Source organism: Diadema antillarum, unplaced genomic scaffold, assembly GCF_040938485.1.
Source record: "Diadema antillarum isolate AM-2024a unplaced genomic scaffold, OU_Dant_1.0 seq00000407_RagTag, whole genome shotgun sequence".
Taxonomy (NCBI): Eukaryota; Metazoa; Echinodermata; class Echinoidea; order Diadematoida; family Diadematidae; genus Diadema; species Diadema antillarum.
In genome coordinates this window covers 1057918-1076964 of record NW_027271395.1, presented here as the reverse complement: position 1 = coordinate 1076964, position 19047 = coordinate 1057918, and the positions used below count along the sequence as shown (strand labels likewise).

Below are 19047 nucleotides of genomic sequence, written 5' to 3'. Positions count from 1 at the left end.
GGAGTAGAGTCTTCTTTCTTCGTTCTCCTTCTTCACCCCACTCCCCACCCCCCCCCCTTAATAGCATGGGAGCTGCATTAGCGTCTTCAAGAGTGTGTGTTATAACAGGCTCTCTTCTTGACGTTGCAAGCACTAATTTTGGTGGACGTTTGTATTCATATTCAAACTCCCATCTATTAGTCAGGTTGGTTGGCGCTTTCATTAATCTACCAACAGATAAACCCCACCATTTCGCACAATCATTGATATCTTACGAGCAAATTACAGATCGATCTTTTTTTCTCACGAAATATGAATAAAGCCACGAGTAACGTAGATATCGAAATGAAGACCACCTTGTTAAGTGAATGCTGTCCACTGCACATAACAAGAAAAGGCGTTGATAATTTCCACGGTTGACGGAATGGCTGAGGTTGAAGTACACGTAGTTGGGAAGTTGAATGCTTTTAAGAAGGTGTTTACACGCTACTCATCATACTTACTTCCTGTCAATACAATACGTACGGAATGAATTCATAACAGTACACCGCCATCACATTGCTGTAATTATACAAAGATTAATAACACGTTACGTTAATTAAAAGTCATATTCCATTTTTTAATCAAAAAACATGTTTTTTTATATAATATTCTAAATGAGCTTTGCTCCTTGACATATGATCTTCAGAATGGAAATGGACACTGACAAGACTCAACAAATTAGAACACAATGGGCGTGATGGGGAGTGCAAGGAGATGCAGTCAACAGAAATAGAGATGATGAACATTAATTTTTCCAAGCCACACAGACATTAAAGGGACGTCTACCTTCTTGACTTTGAAAGACACGCAGAAAGTTTAACTGACCCCGACATTTTGTTGTTTTACAATACACCGTACAGAGTGGCTCGGAGATCATTGTCCACTGCCAAGAACACTTAATGACCCAACGAGGGTCATCTCGAATAAACTTCGTGAAACTTGGAAGGAAGTTTCCTGATTATGTAACATTTGGAAGAGAGAGAGAGAGAGAGAGAGAGAGCTAACTCTCTGTTCCTTTCTGTTTCCATGAACAGAAGCCCTACTGGGCTTCTTAAACACGAAACGGCCCACCGTGGTAGGAAAAAAGGCGGAAAAGCGGTGCGTTGCTAGGCAACGGCATGATTCTTGTCCCCTACGCTAAATGCCACAGGACAATGCCTCAGCCGCATTACTTAGCCCCCCCCCCCTCCTGTCGTCTTTATTTCGTCGCATTTCCTCTTGAAACAAAAGTTCTGGCTCTAGTAAGACGCACTCGAGCTGATACTAACTTTAACCAAGGAGGTATCACGTCTGCTAAGTACGTCCTTGCTCTAACAGTAAAGTTTTATGTCCGACCCAATTAATTTTGGGGAAAAGGTTTTGCTGAAGGTTTGGAAAATTCAATCACGAATAGACATGTTAAAGAGGATGTGCCGTGTAACAAGGTATCAAAGATCTTGGACTTCGGTAAACTGTAGTAGTCCTGGAGAATACATCTCAGCCAAAAGGCAGTATGTGGAAACTTCTATTTGATTTCTCACACTCATATTATGAGTGATATGAAGTGACCCCTCAAGATGTAATTAATTCTACCAGGCGTTACATCCTTGAGGTGACATCATCAAGTTAAGATAATCCCCAACGAGCAAAGAACCCCTCCCCCTCCGAATGATCCAGATGGTGAAAATGTCTCCACAATGAGACACTGATACATGTTATCACCCAGAAATCATGAAAGCCACATAATGAGTACGGAAACGTGACATCGTGTTTGCGAGGTAATCAAATTATTGCGTGTGTGTGCATATACATCGCGTCTCGTGTAAAGTGTGTTGACTGCGCGAGTCGGTGAATCAAACTGCGCGAACTCGATTGGACTTGATACGTGTTAGCCCACGGTACAGACGAGGGGCGGAGCGGAGGAAATTCATGTCGTCTTTGCACTTCCTCTTACGCGGAGGCAGATTAATTCATGGAACATAAATAGGGTAATGGCAAGGCGGTGGAACCCGGAGAAGAAAACGGAAAGGGGTAAGGAGTCCAGGATATTCTTGGCTAAAGTTCATTCCCCCTTCTCCCTTCTTTAGGCTCCTATCACTTTTTTTTTTCCATCTCTGATCCCCGTGTAATTTTACTTGTTGTTCATGCCGCGTATTCAATTTGTCCTTGAAATGCTATATCCATCTATTCATCTTTTCGTTGAATTAACAGTCAAAATTTGATTTAAAGAGAAGAGACGAGAAGAATAAGGAACAACCCTTTAGCAGCTTGTGGTATAGCGTCTGTATTACTTCTCTCTTTCGTCTAGAAAGCCTTTCTACCATTCTACACGACGAAGGTTGAGTAGTGATGTGTAATGTGTGTAGTGTATGATGTAGGCTAATTACCGAGACTGATGTTATTTCTCGTTCTCGTAATGAGCTGCTGGAAATTATTTAAAATCATTTATTGATGTACATTCATAGATAGATAGATAGCTACATACATAGATGTACTGTGACATTTGTTTAAATTGATGCGCATTCTTAATCCAGAGACAATCGATATATATGTAAAATCATAACATAAAATTTTGACTGTTAATGAAGACTCTCTTGCCCTTTACTGCCAAGAATTATATCAAGGGGGAGAGATAATAGATAGTAAGATAGATAGATAAAAAAGATAGATAGATAGAAAGATAGATAGATGGATAGATAGATAGATAGAGAAATAGGTAGGTAGATAGATAGATAGATAGAAAGATAGATAAATAGATAGATATGTAGATAAATAGATAGATAGAAAGATAAAAAGATAGCTAGAAAATGGATAGATGAATAGATAGATAGATAGAAAGATAGCTAGAAAATGGATAGATGAATAGATAGATAAATAGATAGACAGATAGACACACAGATAGATAGATAGATAGATAGATGGGGTAGCGATTGGGGAGAGAAGGGGAAGTGGGAGAGAAGGAGAGAGGGTACCAATATGATGATCTGTTAACAAGTTCGTTTTTTAACACCACTGCAATTAAATCCGTTTGACGAGTAGCAAGAGTAAATACTCGCCTTCAGTTACCCTCCTTGCCATCGGCAAATGGCGCTCAGGTGATAATTATAATTGCCATCCCTCTCTCACTCACTCTCTTTCCCTCTCTTGCCCTCTCTCTCATACCTCTCAATCCATCTATTCATCTATTTATTTCTACTCAAGTATGAATATGTGTATTCGTGTATCAATCAACCGATTATATAATCAGTAGTATCTTTATTCTCCATAAATGTTCAATATGTTTATACTTATAGTCATGATATCCATACGCATCTCAAATTCCCCCTCCTTCGACATCCCTGTACAATAGCCATTTTTTCTTATAATCTCTGCTTTTCTGTATTTTCCCCTCTTTTTCAACAGTGATCGACATTAATCTGTAAGTGCAATTGGATTGCTTGAATTTGTCTTACTTTAATTGCTAAGGCATCGATCGCCATAAACTGAGATGAATGTAATACGTCACACTATATGAGACTGTGAGAGAAAGAGAGAGAGAGAGAGAGAGAGAGAGAGAGAGAGAGAGAGTAAAAGGACTCAAACTAACAACATCAGCAGCAGCAACATGAAAATAGAATAACAATTTTTATGACATGTACACGCACACACACGCACGCACGCACGCACAAACAAACAAACAAAAACAAAGTAAAACACAACCATTTTGCATCGGCGCGAATAAGATTGTGGCGATGTATAGTATGGTGTGTCAAAAAAATTATATCTTTATGATTATAGCTTTTAGAGAAATGATGTTCGGGTGAAACCACAGCGTGTGTATGAGAACAAAATCAACAATGGCAGCACTAGATAGGACCTAGAAATCCTGGAAGCAATCAAAGAATGATTAAGATACGCAGCGTGTAGGCTTATATAAGCAGATTGTCTTAAGAAAGAAGAAAGAAGGGGCAAATGTCGCGCTTTAACAAGTAGAACAAAATGTACGGGTGCAAAACTTTTGGTGCAATGTTGATACCGAGAGCCACGTTTTAATGCAAGGGTGTAATAATATGCAGACAGAATGATGGTTTACATACATACTGAATGCGCTCGATTTCCGTATAGAAGGCTGTAGTGTATGTGAGGAGTCAGAAATTGCCCTGGGATGAACTGAAATTGAGATAGGTTTCGAAGTCTCGCTCTTTTTTTCTCTCTAATCCAGCGCACAATAATTCCCCCTTTTAAAAAGTTGTCTCGGAGCAATCTCTCTTCTTGAGTAGCGAATCGCCACCTTTCCGAGCCCCGGCAGCTCCCCGATACATTTGCAAGTGGGACCCGTATCACTATACCCCTTCCTCGGGCTGTGTCGGAGTAATGGCGCGTACAATAAAAGAAAAATCGAGGTTAATTCCCCCCAAATCAGGCTAAAAAGTCTCGGATGTGTCTGCAATTTGGCTAGTGGTGATCCTGAACTCCGGAATGATGAGAACAGGGAGAAAAATGTTGGTTATCCCCTGACACCGTAACCCAGTTTATGCTTGGCTTCGGGACGACCTATGGTTGTATTTTGTCTGCGACCCCGACGCGGGGGCAAAATGATGGTGATCAATTAGCATAATAGTCGGATGTGGGTGTATTGCGAGAGAAATGTCCAGAAACAAGGTAACAGTCTATACTCCAGAGTAATAATGAAACGTATAATGGAGAAGCTGCATGCTTTCGTTGCCCTGGTTTGAAAAGGGTTTGCGCCTGAGATTAGCATAGCTCTATGGTGGCACTGTGTCGCAAATGCAATGGTCATAATCTTAAGCTTCAAATCAGCTTGAAACTTTATAAGAGAAAACGTGGTCATTGCTTAGCCACTTCAGAAAATCTAGTGGTGAACGTGTGGAAGCCTTACACAGTATCAGAGTAGGGATGTAAAGTGACTCTCTTTCAATACAGTGAAGTTCGTTTTGAAAACATATTTGAGTACAGTGCTAAAACACCCTAGGAGATGCTAAGGAATGGCATTCCGATGTCTGTATGGTGACGAAGACCGAATGAGTATAATTGTCACCCAATCGGCTGTTATAAGTTGGTGGAAATGATCGTGGAATCAGTGGTACATAGAAATGCAAGTAGAGAGGGGAATCTAAATCGGTTATAGGGGACGAGAAGTCTTTTTTTTTTTTGGGGGGGGGGGGTAAGAGAGTCGTGGAGAGAGAGGGAGAGAGACAGAGATGAGACAGGACATTATATTTAGTTGGATTGGATGATGATAATGACGCTGTCAGATTTATCTGGTCACTGGACGCTGGAAGTATCCCCCGATTACAGAGGATGTGGATAAATTTGGAGAGGAAAACGGTATGATAGAAGGCAGGAAAAATAACAATCTTTGACAATTATTCTGGTTCCATCTGCTCCAGAGCAAATATCCTCCAAAGGAAACCATGGCAACCGCGGTCCGACATCTGCGACTGATTTCACTCCGAGTATTCCCAACTCCGTGAGTCATCCGTCCCGCCACGCTCACTCAGGGACGCGTTCACACTGGTAGTTTTCAGTATGCTCACTGACTACAAGAAGCTCCTTCAAAGTGAACACATTTTCCTCTGGGGAGGGATCCCCATCAGAAGAACTCTTAGTACAATAGTTCACGTTTATTCTCCAATATGTATCATGCCAGTCATGCCAGTGAGATTGACTTCATAATATCGACGTAAATGGACCACTGGAACGTGAGCAGGTGTAGCGCCACAACTGAAAGGTTTCAAACTTTTGGAAAACGATGTGTTTGGCTAATATTTTGGATTTGGTTGAGGCAGGAAACTACTAGTATATTATGTCTTTGACCCTTATGTGCCAATGAGTCAAATGTGCACAAATTTCGCACACAAACCAATGGACAGGAAATAAATATAGCACACAAAGGGTAATACTGGCTTTTTGATTAAATAATCCCAATGAGTTTCCTTAGTAAATTAAAGGTGCATAAAAGCACGGCTGATATTTCTAGGGAACATACCACGACTGCAGACAACACCCATACAATACCACTTACATCGAGACAGGGCTCACCTTCCTGAACGAGACCACTGCTACCACCACCACTAATACAACGTGTACTAATCCCGTGGTTACTACATACTACTGTTGCGGTAGCAACTATTGGAACTTCTACCACTGGTTGCACGTTCACCTGCAAACAAATGCCACTGTTTCTGCTGTTTCTGTAACTTTGACTACTTTTGCTTTTGATGCTGTGGTACCGTACCATCACGTCTCAATTTGCAGCATGAAGGGGCGAATCGTCAGTTGAAATCTCGGCATTTGAGGAAATCTTGTAATAACATGACAAGAAGACTTTCGTCGGGAAAAATCACGCGTGGTCGACTGTTGAACAAGCTGCATGGTATGAAGCCAAGATGAGGGTCGTGGGACGAGTACGGGGGCTCGATCGATCATCTGCCGCTGTACCGTATCCAATATTTTCCAACTTTCTCGAAGTCTTTTTGAGCGTTGCTTGTTGACCCGCGCGCAAGACTCGTCAGGGGAGATGTCAATGCCACTTTCGGAGGATTTACGCGTTCGCTTGCACTTAGCGGCATCTTGCGAAAATTAATGCTAGCAGACAATCGCTGAAAAAGTTCCTTACAGTCCCACTCGCTTCCGTTTGTGTGAGCTGAGCAGGAAGTCCTCCTAGGCACTCAAGTGCCATCCATCTCATCTACACTAATAGATTACTTCTAACCAAATTGGAAAAATATGGCATGAAGGTGAGAATTTATGGCTTGTGCTTTTTTATTTTCATCTTTGTATTGACTTTCAAAGACGCCTGGGATGTAATGAATGGCAAAGGAGAGGGATATTTCCAAGCGCTGATAAGAGTAATGTAATGTCATTGCATTAGACAAAAACGATTTACAGTAGGACTGATAGAGACCCTGTGACCACTACAGTGAACGGATGACATTTCCTGAAATTCAGCAGCGCGTGAAGTTCATTGCTGGACTACGTGACATTACAGGGCAGGTGTCTACTACAGTCGGCCTATACTAGGAACAGAAAGAGAGGCAGACACGGAGAAAGATAAAAAGAATGATAGATAGATAGATAGATAGATAGATAGATAGATAGATAGATAAATAGATAGATAGAAAGATAGATAGATAGATAGATAGATAGATAGATAGATAGAAAGATAGAAAGATAGATAGATAGATAGATAGATAGATAGATAGATAGATAGGAGAGAGAAAGAGAGGGAAAGAGAAAGAGTGGGGGGGGGGGAGGCTGCTGGTTCTTACTGTAGATTAAGGCACCCCCTTACTTTTTGACTTTGAGAAGCTTTTTAGACTGGCAGGGGAGAAAAAACAAGGACGAGTAATTCCACCCACCCCTCCGGTTTGAAATTGAGCGTATCACTCAAACTTGGACTGGCAGGGGAGCTGCGACGAGTTAGCATTGACGCGGACAGCCTGGCTTAAAATTCCACGCGCTCTGGGCTAGGTTGATCACAGCTATATGTGTGCTGGGATATGATAGAAGTGTGTTGCTAAGGAAAGAGAGAGAGAGAAGGAGGCATGGGGGGGGGGGGGGGGGGGCAGAGTTGAGGAGGAGGGAGGAGGAGGTGGCATCCCGTTTTTCCTAGTTCAATATCAGTATAGAGTCGGATAAATGTAGTGTGTACTCAACTTGAGCACGGTTATGGCAGAGGATGAATGATTGGAAATGTAAAACAGGGAGAAAAAAAAAAAAACAGGGAGAAAAAAAATCTTAAAGCAGGACTTGCCATTCTGTGGAAATTTTGCATATATTCATAGAGCATGTAATTTGGGGACAGAGTGGGGGAAATACAGAAGAAGTGGGATGTTGGAAATTTGAATGAGTTTCAGAAGACGTCAATGGAGGAAAAGGAAAAATAAGTGAGGAAGATGAATAGGGAGAAGGGGGAGAAGTTGAAATTTGGGGGATAATGTCTTGCTTGATGTTCGACTAACAGCTGTTCCGTCTCAAAATATGAAACTGCGGCCATTTACAGGAGGATTTTTACGGTGGATTTCTACCTTTTGTGGTAAATCTTTCGCGATTCACGAGGGAGGCGCACGGCTTGTGTTCATACCCCATTTCTCTTCCCGTTGATTGAAAACAATTCACCCGCATAGCCGCTAGCTATATTGCATGCTACGCCGTCCGTTCTCTTTTTGCTTCTCCGCCGCGTTTACTTCATCTTGAGATAATTGTATTGAAATTGCGTCATATTCCACTCTATGACAATTTAATCTGCTTATCATTCAAGACAAATTCAAATTACTACAACCGAAATTTCAATTTTTGCTTGTTTTTCTAGGAGAGAGTTAAAATCATGAACTTTGCCATTGCCTATATATAGTAAGTTCCTGTTTCTTGTATTCCCAGCGTTTGCTCAGCAGTCTTGCAATAGGATACCATTTGCTAATAGCTTTTCGTTCTTGAAGCGTCATAATTGCCCATTCATTTTGTCTTTTAATACATTTTTTTTTATTTCAAAGTAAACGATATGAATACAAAGATGTGATACTGTGCTTTTGAATACAGACCGACGCCATGTTGGCCAGACAATACGGCATACTATTATGCATGTGATTTTGTTTGTCATTATTACAAGTCAAAGGCCAAAGTAGATATAATGGAAGGAAGGGAAGTTTTTAGCGGCTGACAAAACAAAATAGAAAGAAAAAAAAATATATATTTATTGCCCAATGCAAACAATCATACAGACCACTGCCTGGCCTTGTTTCATTCTACAGAACTTCTCGCCTCTAGGGGATCGGGAGGGTGTCGGATAGGTCCCCCGAAGCCCCCGGGGTACAGGTGCTCTTCCGAGCTCGCTGTTAACCCTCCCCCTCCACCCCATCCCCCTCCTTCTCTGGCTCCGTCATAATTTACAGGTTGCGAAAAGTGGATGTGAGAGAAATGAGCTTCAGTTATGATCCTACCCAACACCCCTTGGCAGAAAATACTCCCAAACTCAGTATTACCTCGACAGAATGTCACGCAAAACTATTCGACAATAAACCGATTTATAGGCGTATCTCATGAAGAGTTGTAAAACGGAAATAAAACAGAAAATGTGCGAATGACGGGTTTATAATGATAATAATTTCACTTGTTGCATACTCTCGACGGAAGGGGGATTTATGAGGACTTTGTGACACCATAACCCGTAAATGTCCTTCGCGATATGACGTTAGTCGGTCAAGACGGGCGGGTTGGGACAGCTGTTGTTTTTAGTGGGCTTCACCCTATTCTCTGAAAAAATCGCAGCAAAAACATTGATTGGTCCAATAAAAGCGTTAACCCACATAGATTATGCCGTAACTCGAGGTTTATGGGCTTTTTCTTTGTTGTTGTTGCTGTTGTTCAAGGGGGTAAGGTGTCGATCGGCAGACACTGGCGATAGAAGATGATTTTGCTGTGATGGTATGAAAAAGTGGAATGGTGTCACCCATAAGGGCATTGAATCTCGCACTCTGCATGAGGTTATTACCAAGGAATACTCGAAGCGGGCAGATAGTAGGGGGAAATAATATAGAAAACTTCCCACCGCCGTTCTGGAGGTTGGTCACTGCACCCCGTCGAGCCGTCACACTTTTACATGTCCATGCCGAGACACAATACCCTCACTCGCACTTACGACCTCATTCAACAAACGAACAAAAAGCTCTTAGCAATGACACCAAGTTAAAAACATGAACCCGCAAAAACGCCATCAAAGTTTTACTGCTTTTAGAGACATTTATCGCTCTCTGCAATTTCGATGAATTTAACCTCCGTGGAAATCACAGATTGCTTTGTTTTCAGGCTGGACTGCTAAGAAATACAGCAATAGATGACCACAACGTCACGGCGATAATCGTGATACCACGTAATTTGACTATATCGCTTAAATATGGATGTAATTTTTTATGTCTTCGTAGAATGAATGGCTGAACAAAAGTTGAAGCAAGTGTAACAAGTTAGAGTCAAAATGACATTCAGGTGACGCTGGCAGCTCAGAAACGTTGTATCGTCACAAATGTATGGGAAATGCATCTAGGTTTCATTTTTTTTTAAATTCTAGTATAAGAAGTAAGCGAACCGGATAAAATAACATAATACAGTTTCTTACCGTAATCTGTAGTTTGCATGTAAGCATCTTTATTTTTCTGTTGAAATAATTGTGTCAACTTGTGATATTAAAACAAAAGTGCTTTCTATCTATATGGCTTTTGATCTGCAGGAAGTGACTGACGGTGTTCTGACGGGAAAGAATTCTTGCCGTAACATCAAGTGTCCCGAGGTGGTGTGTGAGGGCGGAGAGGAACCCGTCATACGACCTGGAGACTGCTGTAAAACCTGCCCTTCTCAAGGTACTTTCATTCACTTTATCTAACCCTCTCATTACCAGCGTCCCACAATTTTATTCACACTATATTTTCATGGTCGGATATACGTCACTTCCGGTCTTGCTGGAGTGAAAATAAACAGCTCTCCTGTCCATGGAGTGTGAATGCTGTGCATGTACAAGCGTACAATGTGTGATTCTACGTGCTGATACAGGGTGTACAGACGACACGGCGTCGGCATTCAGATTCCTCGATCTCCTATTCAATCTTTTGCATAATTTATCAATAACATTTCTTGTGGCTATCAGAAATTTTAAGATGGACCATATCTGACAGTTTCATGGAATCTCAAAGCCAATCATGGAAGAAAAGTAAGTAATTTCGTTTAAAGAATACGCCGATCGTAGGGTTGTTTTCAACCTCCGCAAAATACCCGGATGTCCGATCATGATAATAATATGGATATGTTGTCCATTCGACTGAAAGCTAGTTCAGTGCGACCTCACGTCTTGCATGCACCTCTGAAGGTGTCTCGACTGATGTAGCTCAAACAAGGTCGAAAATCCTATCCTTCTCTAGGTGCCTTTAATCTGACCTGTCCTCAAATCCTGTCCATGGCAAGGTTACCTCAATTCACTTAGTCTATCAACAAAGTTTCAGGCCCTATATTCCTCTCTGTAGATTTCTTGTCTCGTTTTAGGTCAGACAATGTAGATGATAATATCATTTGTAGGATATGATAGTCGTCAAATTTATCCCTACGAGCTCAACTGCTCCCTAGAACATTCCATCACACCGCGGCATTGTAAGACATATCTTCATGCTTCACACAAAACCACCATGAGACTCATAGAATATCACTTCTTATGTTTTTAGTTTGATGTTACTTTTAAAATGACATATGCGTAAAAGCACGGCATTGCACTCTTGCCATAGAGGTATTAATGACACTGTCAGCATGGTCAGTCGAATCGAAAAATCAGTCGCGAATGTCTAAGTCGTCGTACTTGATCTGTCACGACCTAGCATGCCTGAAGTTAAATCTTCCACACACAAATAATTAGACATCCCAATATGCAGCATTCCACCTTATCATATTGTTGATAGTATTATCCGAGTAGGTTCTATTGCCGGAAATGCACATAGAGCGTGTATTTAGCAAATACAATTGTATCAAGTAATGCGGACCATGATAAGTATGTCTTCGAGCAAAACAAATGGGCCCAGAAAACAAAATAACTTCGTATTGGCTGGTTGCCCGTCATTGTCTGTGTGACAGTAATAATTCTGTTTTGAGATGATATGTGATCGCAGGACCTGACAGTATTAAACAGACGAGTATTTCACAAACAGGCGACACTATGAGACCACGTGACCGCGCCAGGGACAGTGATCTCTATGATCATGTCATGTGCCAGAATGATGAAACGTACATAGTCTGGCCTCCAGGCGCTTGTTTGCTTTTCCCTTCTCATCTGCATAATAAGTCGACCACTAGCAAACACATTGCTCAGTCTTGCATGGAGACTATCCACTCCCATTACGTAAATATTCATAAATGAATGATACACGCCAAAAAAAATCAAAATAACAACAATAACAACAACGTCTACTTTTTGATACCTTGTGGACTCTCCAACCAGATAGATGGATGTATTTGAAAGCTGAGGAATAGCGGATGTATTACTTTGTATTATCATTCTAAAACTTCCTAATGCGTTTCTCGAGTTGTGACTTGAGCAAGTGTCCTTATTCAATTTATACGTTCACACTCCAATGCTCATCCACACACACTACCCTGAAACTGTCGTTTGTCCAATAGCTTCTATGTCGTCTTTCTATCTATGCAGAAAAAAATGACCCCGATTTGTTTCGATGGATGACAACAGCGTTATGCACGTTTGTCCAGAACAATTATACGTAGATGTCTTGAATCCCGGTGTTTCCTTAACTGCTTAGTTGCTCTCCTGTGTTTTTCGTAGCCGACAAGGAGAAACCCTCATCGGGCAGCGGGTCGACGTCGGGCGAGTCTCACTACGTCTACCCGGACGACACGGCCTCAACAGAAGGCACGGAAGAGACCTCGCAGGGCGAAGGTAAGACCAGGCTCGGGCCAGCTATATAGACATACAGAAAATATATAACAGCTATATATTTACTATTACTATGATACTATGCAATTCTAAACTTTGTTTATTCATACACTAAAGACTAATTTCTAACATAGTACGTCAGCTGGGAAATTAAAGTAAATCCTATTCCTCTGACGCATTTCTTTGCCTCTGATCTTCAGACCCGGCGTCGTGCCATCTTGGATAATAACTACTAGTATTCAATTCAATTCCATTCAAACTATGACGTGAATGTTTGGACATTTTTAATTTTTTTTTTTTTTGCGAGATGATTCACCACTTTCAAAAAATTGCGATGATCCCGGCGCTTTTGCGGGACCCCACACGACGTTTTGGAGACGAAACCTGATAATCTTTGTAAATAGTTTTCATTTGATCGAGGTCAGTTTCAAGAATAATCATGGCAGGGGGCATTCCTGCTGTGAAATTTTAGCCGAAACCTCCGGTCTGTTTGTATTTCGCTGTTTTATGGAATATGTTAATTGTTGCCATATTTCCATGTCTTGTTTTGACTCCCGTTTCACTACAAGGACCGGTGTCGACTTAATTTTGACTACGGTGAACTCCAAAGCCAAAGTTTCCCCCAAACAATAAGTGAATTTCCCCCATCACTTCCGCGCGCTGATCTATGAGGGTTATCTTGTCATGACTATGCAGAGTTTTCGCTTGTATTGTAACAGTAATGGCACCGGTTACCAGCCGGGCTGCAGAATGTTGCCCCCGTCAAATGGAGACCTGTCGTGTCATGGACCTCGTACGGCCGCAGCATGTTACGATCACGCTCGGCATCCAACCCCCCTCGGAGCGTCGAACTCCAAACAAGAGTTTTCACAGTGATAAGCAGGACAAAATAACGGACTTTGTTTTGATGATGAGTAAAGGGAGTCGAGTGGCGTGAAAAAAAAAAATCATACCACCAAAAAAATTAAAAAAAAATAATAGAATGAAATATAAAATCACCCCTTTGTGTTCATGGCCAACTCTCGCATCTCCGCTGACCGCATTCTGCAGCGATCTCTTTCCCGCCACGGGGATAATCGGAAATTCTTCTGCAAATTTGACAGAGGACCTGCAGGCATTGCCTTTTTGTAATGAACCTTTTCCTCAGACAAAGTGCCTTCAGGTCATGCAAGTTTAGAACACGTCAATGAAAATGAAATTATGATGGCTGTAATAATAGTTATTATGTCTATCGGGCCCCCCAAAAAGTGAAGAGAAAAACAATAGATAAAGCTTGTAAATGATAGGATTGATGCCATCGTTGTGTCTTACATGAGTGACTGAGGTTACTACGTCATGTGTGCTTACACACTTGTCATGTGTGTTGCAGCAGGGAGGTGGAAGTTCTCTTCCACCTCCCTGGTTGTAGGGAGCTTTCCATGGACTGTTCTGAGTCGTGATGTAGCGGGGAGAGGTAGGACAAATGGTTACAGTCCTATATATCAGTACATTTGTCATAAAGTATCATAACTGTGTAATTGACATCTACATTCCTCCACGCAGCATATTTCACATTCCACCTCATAGCGTGATATCTTAGCAAGAATGAAATCGAGAGAGAAAGAGAAAAAAGGAAAAAAATGAGCTTGATTTTCTTTTCCTACCAGCATTCGTGTCGCTTCTCTCTGGTCGCCAAACTTCGGTGGACACACATGCTATCGCTCGCGGATCCTTCCTTCTCATGGATAACAACTTACACTTCACGCTCCACGTGTCCAGGTATTTTCATGTGACTCGGCTTTATAAAGGAATTCTTGATTTGTGAAAATGGAATAATTCGTGCCACTTATCAACACTTCAATACGTAGTGATAATACGTCATTTTTACAGATAGTGTGTTTTTATGTCACACAGTATTTGTTTGGTTGTTTGATTTCCACCTGAGAATATGGCTGGATAGCCCATGTTCAGCTGTATCTGGTCTTCCATGGGGTCCAGTTGGATCCCATGGTAGGTGGGACCACTTTTGGTCCCGCCTGATGTATAAGTTTGAGTATGAGAATAGTTTTTTGACTAATTATCCTCAATAACTCGGCTGAAGCTGGAATGATTTTCAAGTCCTAAACCTGTTTAACAACAACAACAACAACAACAACAACAACAACAACAACAACAACAACAACAACAACAACAACAACAACAACAACAACTGCAACAAAAGGAGCCAATGAACTATCAAAAAAACACACCATGACGTTTTTGATTATTATTTCAATGAGTTAGTGAATTCATTTACAATATGGGTCGTGACAGAAGTGTGGAGATTAGCAATTCCCCTAACATCAAAATTATGACTTTTAACAACGACCATGACAACCGTAAATTGCATCAGCAGTTGAAAGAGTGACATCAAGGATAGTCAAAATAATTCGTTTTCTTTCATGTTCTAAAACTAGACTCAGCACTCCCGTCGAGGTCGTATTTACTGGAGTACTCAACTCTACGCTACACGTCCACACCGTCCGCGACTTCTCTTCAGATCTGGTAACACTTTCTCCCCATTTCTCCTGTAGTCGTTTTCTTTTCTCCTACTCCTTTTTTCTCTTTTATCCACCCGCCTCCATTCTTCTCTCCTTTTTTTTTTGTCTTGGCGAAAGGCCAAGGGCTCACAAATCGCGATATTTGGGGTAATTCGAGAGCAAAGACAAATGTACGGTATCATATCAAACAAGGAAACTCGGTGACCCCGATCGTTAGCTTGTCCGTATCGATATCTCTCGATACCCTGGTTTCACCCGACGACTGCTCCGCATGCCGGAGTATGAGGGAGGTACAACAGGTGTATCGTTGAGGGGGTATGTGCATGTGTGTGTGTGTGTATTGTCTGTGTGTCTGTGTGTGTGTGTGTGTGTGTGTGTGTGTGTGTGTGTGTGTGTGTGTGTGTGTGTATGTGTGTGTGTGTGTGTACGTGTGTGTAGGTGTAGTGAGGAAGAGGGATATGAAAGAGAAGAGGAAAGAGGAGAAGAATGGAGAAGAGATGAGAAGAGAAATAGAGAGTTCACTACTTGTGTTTGAAAGTAGGCCACTCCTGTCCAAACGTCATTCATTCTGCAGAAAAAAAGTCCTGCTTTATCATTCTTCCTAAAAGCTTTCAAGCAAAGGTATGACTTCTGAAACCTTGATCAGCTCTTTCATCCTTTTCCTTGGTATCAACAGTGCCCAAGACATTGCTATAAATGAATTTAAAAACCGTCTGATACTCACAACGTGAATGTCAAAATATCTGAAGAAGAATGTGAATGTTGTAATATCCGAAGAAGGTCTCGCTTTCGCTCTTCAAGAGCACTAGACTGGTGATTGACGGACTGACGTCGAAATGAAAAAAAAAACACATAATGGTTGCAAATCGATCGACGTATGATATTGTTCTATGGTCTTTTACCCGAACCGATGCAGATTTGCGGCGAATGGAGAAACGTGCCTCAAATCGTTTCCCGCGACCTGAGAAACCGCAATCTCTTCGTCACCTTGACAACAAGAACGCATGAGCAGGGCGAGATCCGGGGTCGCCTTCTTCCTCATCGGGCTCTCTCTCAAGGTAAGGAGGGACCTGATTTTTCTCTCTTATTTTTTTAAATATAGAACATACAAGCCGCCAACCAATCAAAAGAATACTTAAACCACAGTCTTGCTCTAAGACTAGTCTAGCGTTATAACAAATTGAAAATAATGATTATCTTCATTTCTTCTAACTGGCGACTTATAGGAGATGACCCGTTCTCGATTAAGTAATTAGTTCATCATAACCTTTCCAAACGGAGAAATGATGATGTTGTAGTTTAAGCTTTCATTCAGCAGAGATTCCAAGATGTCTTTGGTGGTGATGGTGTCATCCGTCATGATGATGCCGAGATACCTTGGTACAATTAATTTACAACCTCAAATTTGAAAAGAGAAGGACTTGCGGGATTAGATTTAACTGCGATGAGTCAATGACAGTCCGTCTTTGCCTATGGGGCCTGTCAATATTGATCTTGATTAATCCTACAGTACAACGCTGTTCTCAGCTTTGGAATGCTATTGACTTTTTGCTTTCAACATTCCATCCAAGGAATGCTTTCCTTGTTGGATGCAAACTTGCCATAAATACCCATCTCACCTATAAAACCTCTGTTTCATATGACATCACAAATACAATGTGCTTTGTATACTGCGTGTAGCTATGTCAAACCAACGCCCTCCTGAATAAGATTTACCCCGTAGCTTTCAAAATTACATCAAGAGGTCCATCACCTAATTTGGACGGGCAGAGATGGATGTCCTCAAAATCCTGACTTTATGCTTTTCGTCTTGCTTTTTGATATTCTAAAACAATGCGAGTTGATTTCAAAGCGCGAATGAGTGCAGTTGGGTTCCGCGCGAAACGCTGTTCCCGTCCGTCACCATGGTAACACAATTACAGAATGTGGTCACGCCAGGGATGTGTTTTGGGGTCGATCTATCTTTTCACGAAACAGGTGCATGGGGGACCGACACTTTGACATTGGACTCACATCAGCCTTCTTGAGAAGTCTCTTCGAAAAAAAAGAAAAGAAGACGGGGTTTTTGTCATAGTTCGAGAAATCGATGTGTATCGTAAGAAGATTATTGCAATATCTCCATAGAGTCGGGGGGGGGGGGGGGGCTTAGTATTGGATCTGAAATTTTGTTTTATATTCTTACCTACGCCAGACGTTCAGTGCGAGTTTTATAGCGCGAGTTGTTGAGTGCCGTTGACATTTACAGATGTTTTTCACATCCATTCCTGCGAAGATTCTCTCTTTTTTTTTTAAATCTTGCGGAATGTGTCAGAAGAGGCTTTCTCTTCTTTCTCTATCTTCAACGTAAGATGTGATTGCGATGTACGCGTCACTCTTTACACTAACTTGTAGAGCAAGTTTAGTCTGGATGTAACAGAATGGTCCTTGATTACCAAAGATATCGAAAGGAGTGACATTAGTTTTCTTCCTCATCACTGAACAGAATTTATAAGCAGTTCAAACGGAGAGCGCCGTTATGGCAAATGTATGACCCAGTTCCGTAAAAAGTTTTATGACGTTTACGTAGCTCGGCATGTTTATGTGTAAGCACGGTTATAATTATAGTCAAGTCCCCTCGTTAAGATTAATGACTCGGTAGATGCGCCTTATGCAATCAAGGTTTATTGAACTATCAGCTAACATGCTGACCGTCTGAAAGTAGGTCGAAATCGTATCTGCGTTATACGCACGACGGTGAATGGATTTCCTTTTTAGGAGAAAACTTTCATAATGAGTAAGTTTGTTTGATAAGTGATTTCGAAAGGTATTTTCAAAGCATCCATTACGAGTCGGGAACGCATTTATCATTCAAAATAATTATGAACATAGCATGATAACTGTTACACTGCGATTTCTAATGTGCCATTATGTTTATGCCCTGTCGTTTGCAATGAATATAGAATATACAATAATGTGTACAAGTGTATCATGTGTTTAATCATCCCTCACAATCCTATAGTGATGTTGCTGATCTCCTTGTACTGTCTAAAGCAAAGTTAGGCACCAAACCATTTATTTGGTAACATTTATTCGGTAACATGGTAACATTTATTCGGTAACTTGAAACTTGTTTAATTTCCCGCAGAATCTTTTAGCGTCCTCCTGACGCCCAAGCGACGGAATGGTCCCGTCAACCAGGTTCTCGGAAGAGGCGGTCTGGTGATGATCTCGACGTCGGAGAAAGGGATCACTCTTAACTTCGCCGCCCTGCTGGACGGTCTAGTGGAGTCAGGTGAGGGAACTCGAGTAGCATTAGTGTCGAAGAATAAGGACGAGAAGTTTTTGTTGATGCTGTTGCAACAGAGATGCGTCCATTCCCCATTTAGATAATGCTCGACTCGACAGGCCTGGTTTTCTTCCTCAAAAGGTTAACTTCATGCACATTTCGAAAGTATTTCATAAGACTTGTTATGGTGATATGTATTTCCACATGAGAATAATCATATCAAAAGACCATGAAGGGGGTGTAAACACGAGGTGAAATAATTACTGCCAGCGAAAAACAACAGAATAGCAATAGCAAACAAACATACAAACGAATGCATCTGGTGTTTGCTTGAGGAATAAGATTGCATGATCGTTTTTCCCTCACCATATTTGGCTCTGCATAGCACTGATAGGAAGCCATATTTCCTGATTCGATTTTGTCGAGTGGTCTCCTTCATAAACAGCTATAGGACTTTACCCACCTCGATAAGCTATTTAATGTGAGAAGTTAAGAAATCATTTCATTACGTTTTCTATTTTTTGTGTCATCTTTTTTTGTTTTTTGTTTTTGCTTATGTAGACAGGACAGAAGACGCGACTATCGTGGTGGAAATTGCGAAGAGAAGCACAGTATTAAAAAGGCTGGAAGTAACGGTGGGATCTGAGGTATGACTTGTCGAATTGTATCAGAAATTGATTGATGTGTTGAAACATACTAGTCATTTCTATCATTAGGAAAACAGTATTATCAAATTCATCTTTTCTTTTAGTTTGGTAATTCATACAATGACTAAAATCCTGAAATCCTGTGGTGTGTGTCAAAGGAGATCATGTGAAAATTGCGACACTTTTCCCTTT

General features: G+C 41.3%; 1 protein-coding gene across 1 annotated transcript in view; it reads left to right on the top strand.

The window, feature by feature from the left end:
- LOC139732266 (chordin-like) overlaps positions 1–19047 on the top strand; it is an 87846-nt gene that overhangs the window by 53564 nt on the left and 15235 nt on the right. The window contains exons 3-9 of the mRNA XM_071643138.1: positions 10226–10355; positions 12314–12427; positions 14071–14182; positions 14860–14947; positions 15860–16001; positions 18068–18214; positions 18770–18855. Coding sequence (XP_071499239.1) covers positions 10226–10355; positions 12314–12427; positions 14071–14182; positions 14860–14947; positions 15860–16001; positions 18068–18214; positions 18770–18855 — 819 coding nt within the window. The remainder of the gene's footprint in view (positions 1–10225; positions 10356–12313; positions 12428–14070; positions 14183–14859; positions 14948–15859; positions 16002–18067; positions 18215–18769; positions 18856–19047) is intronic.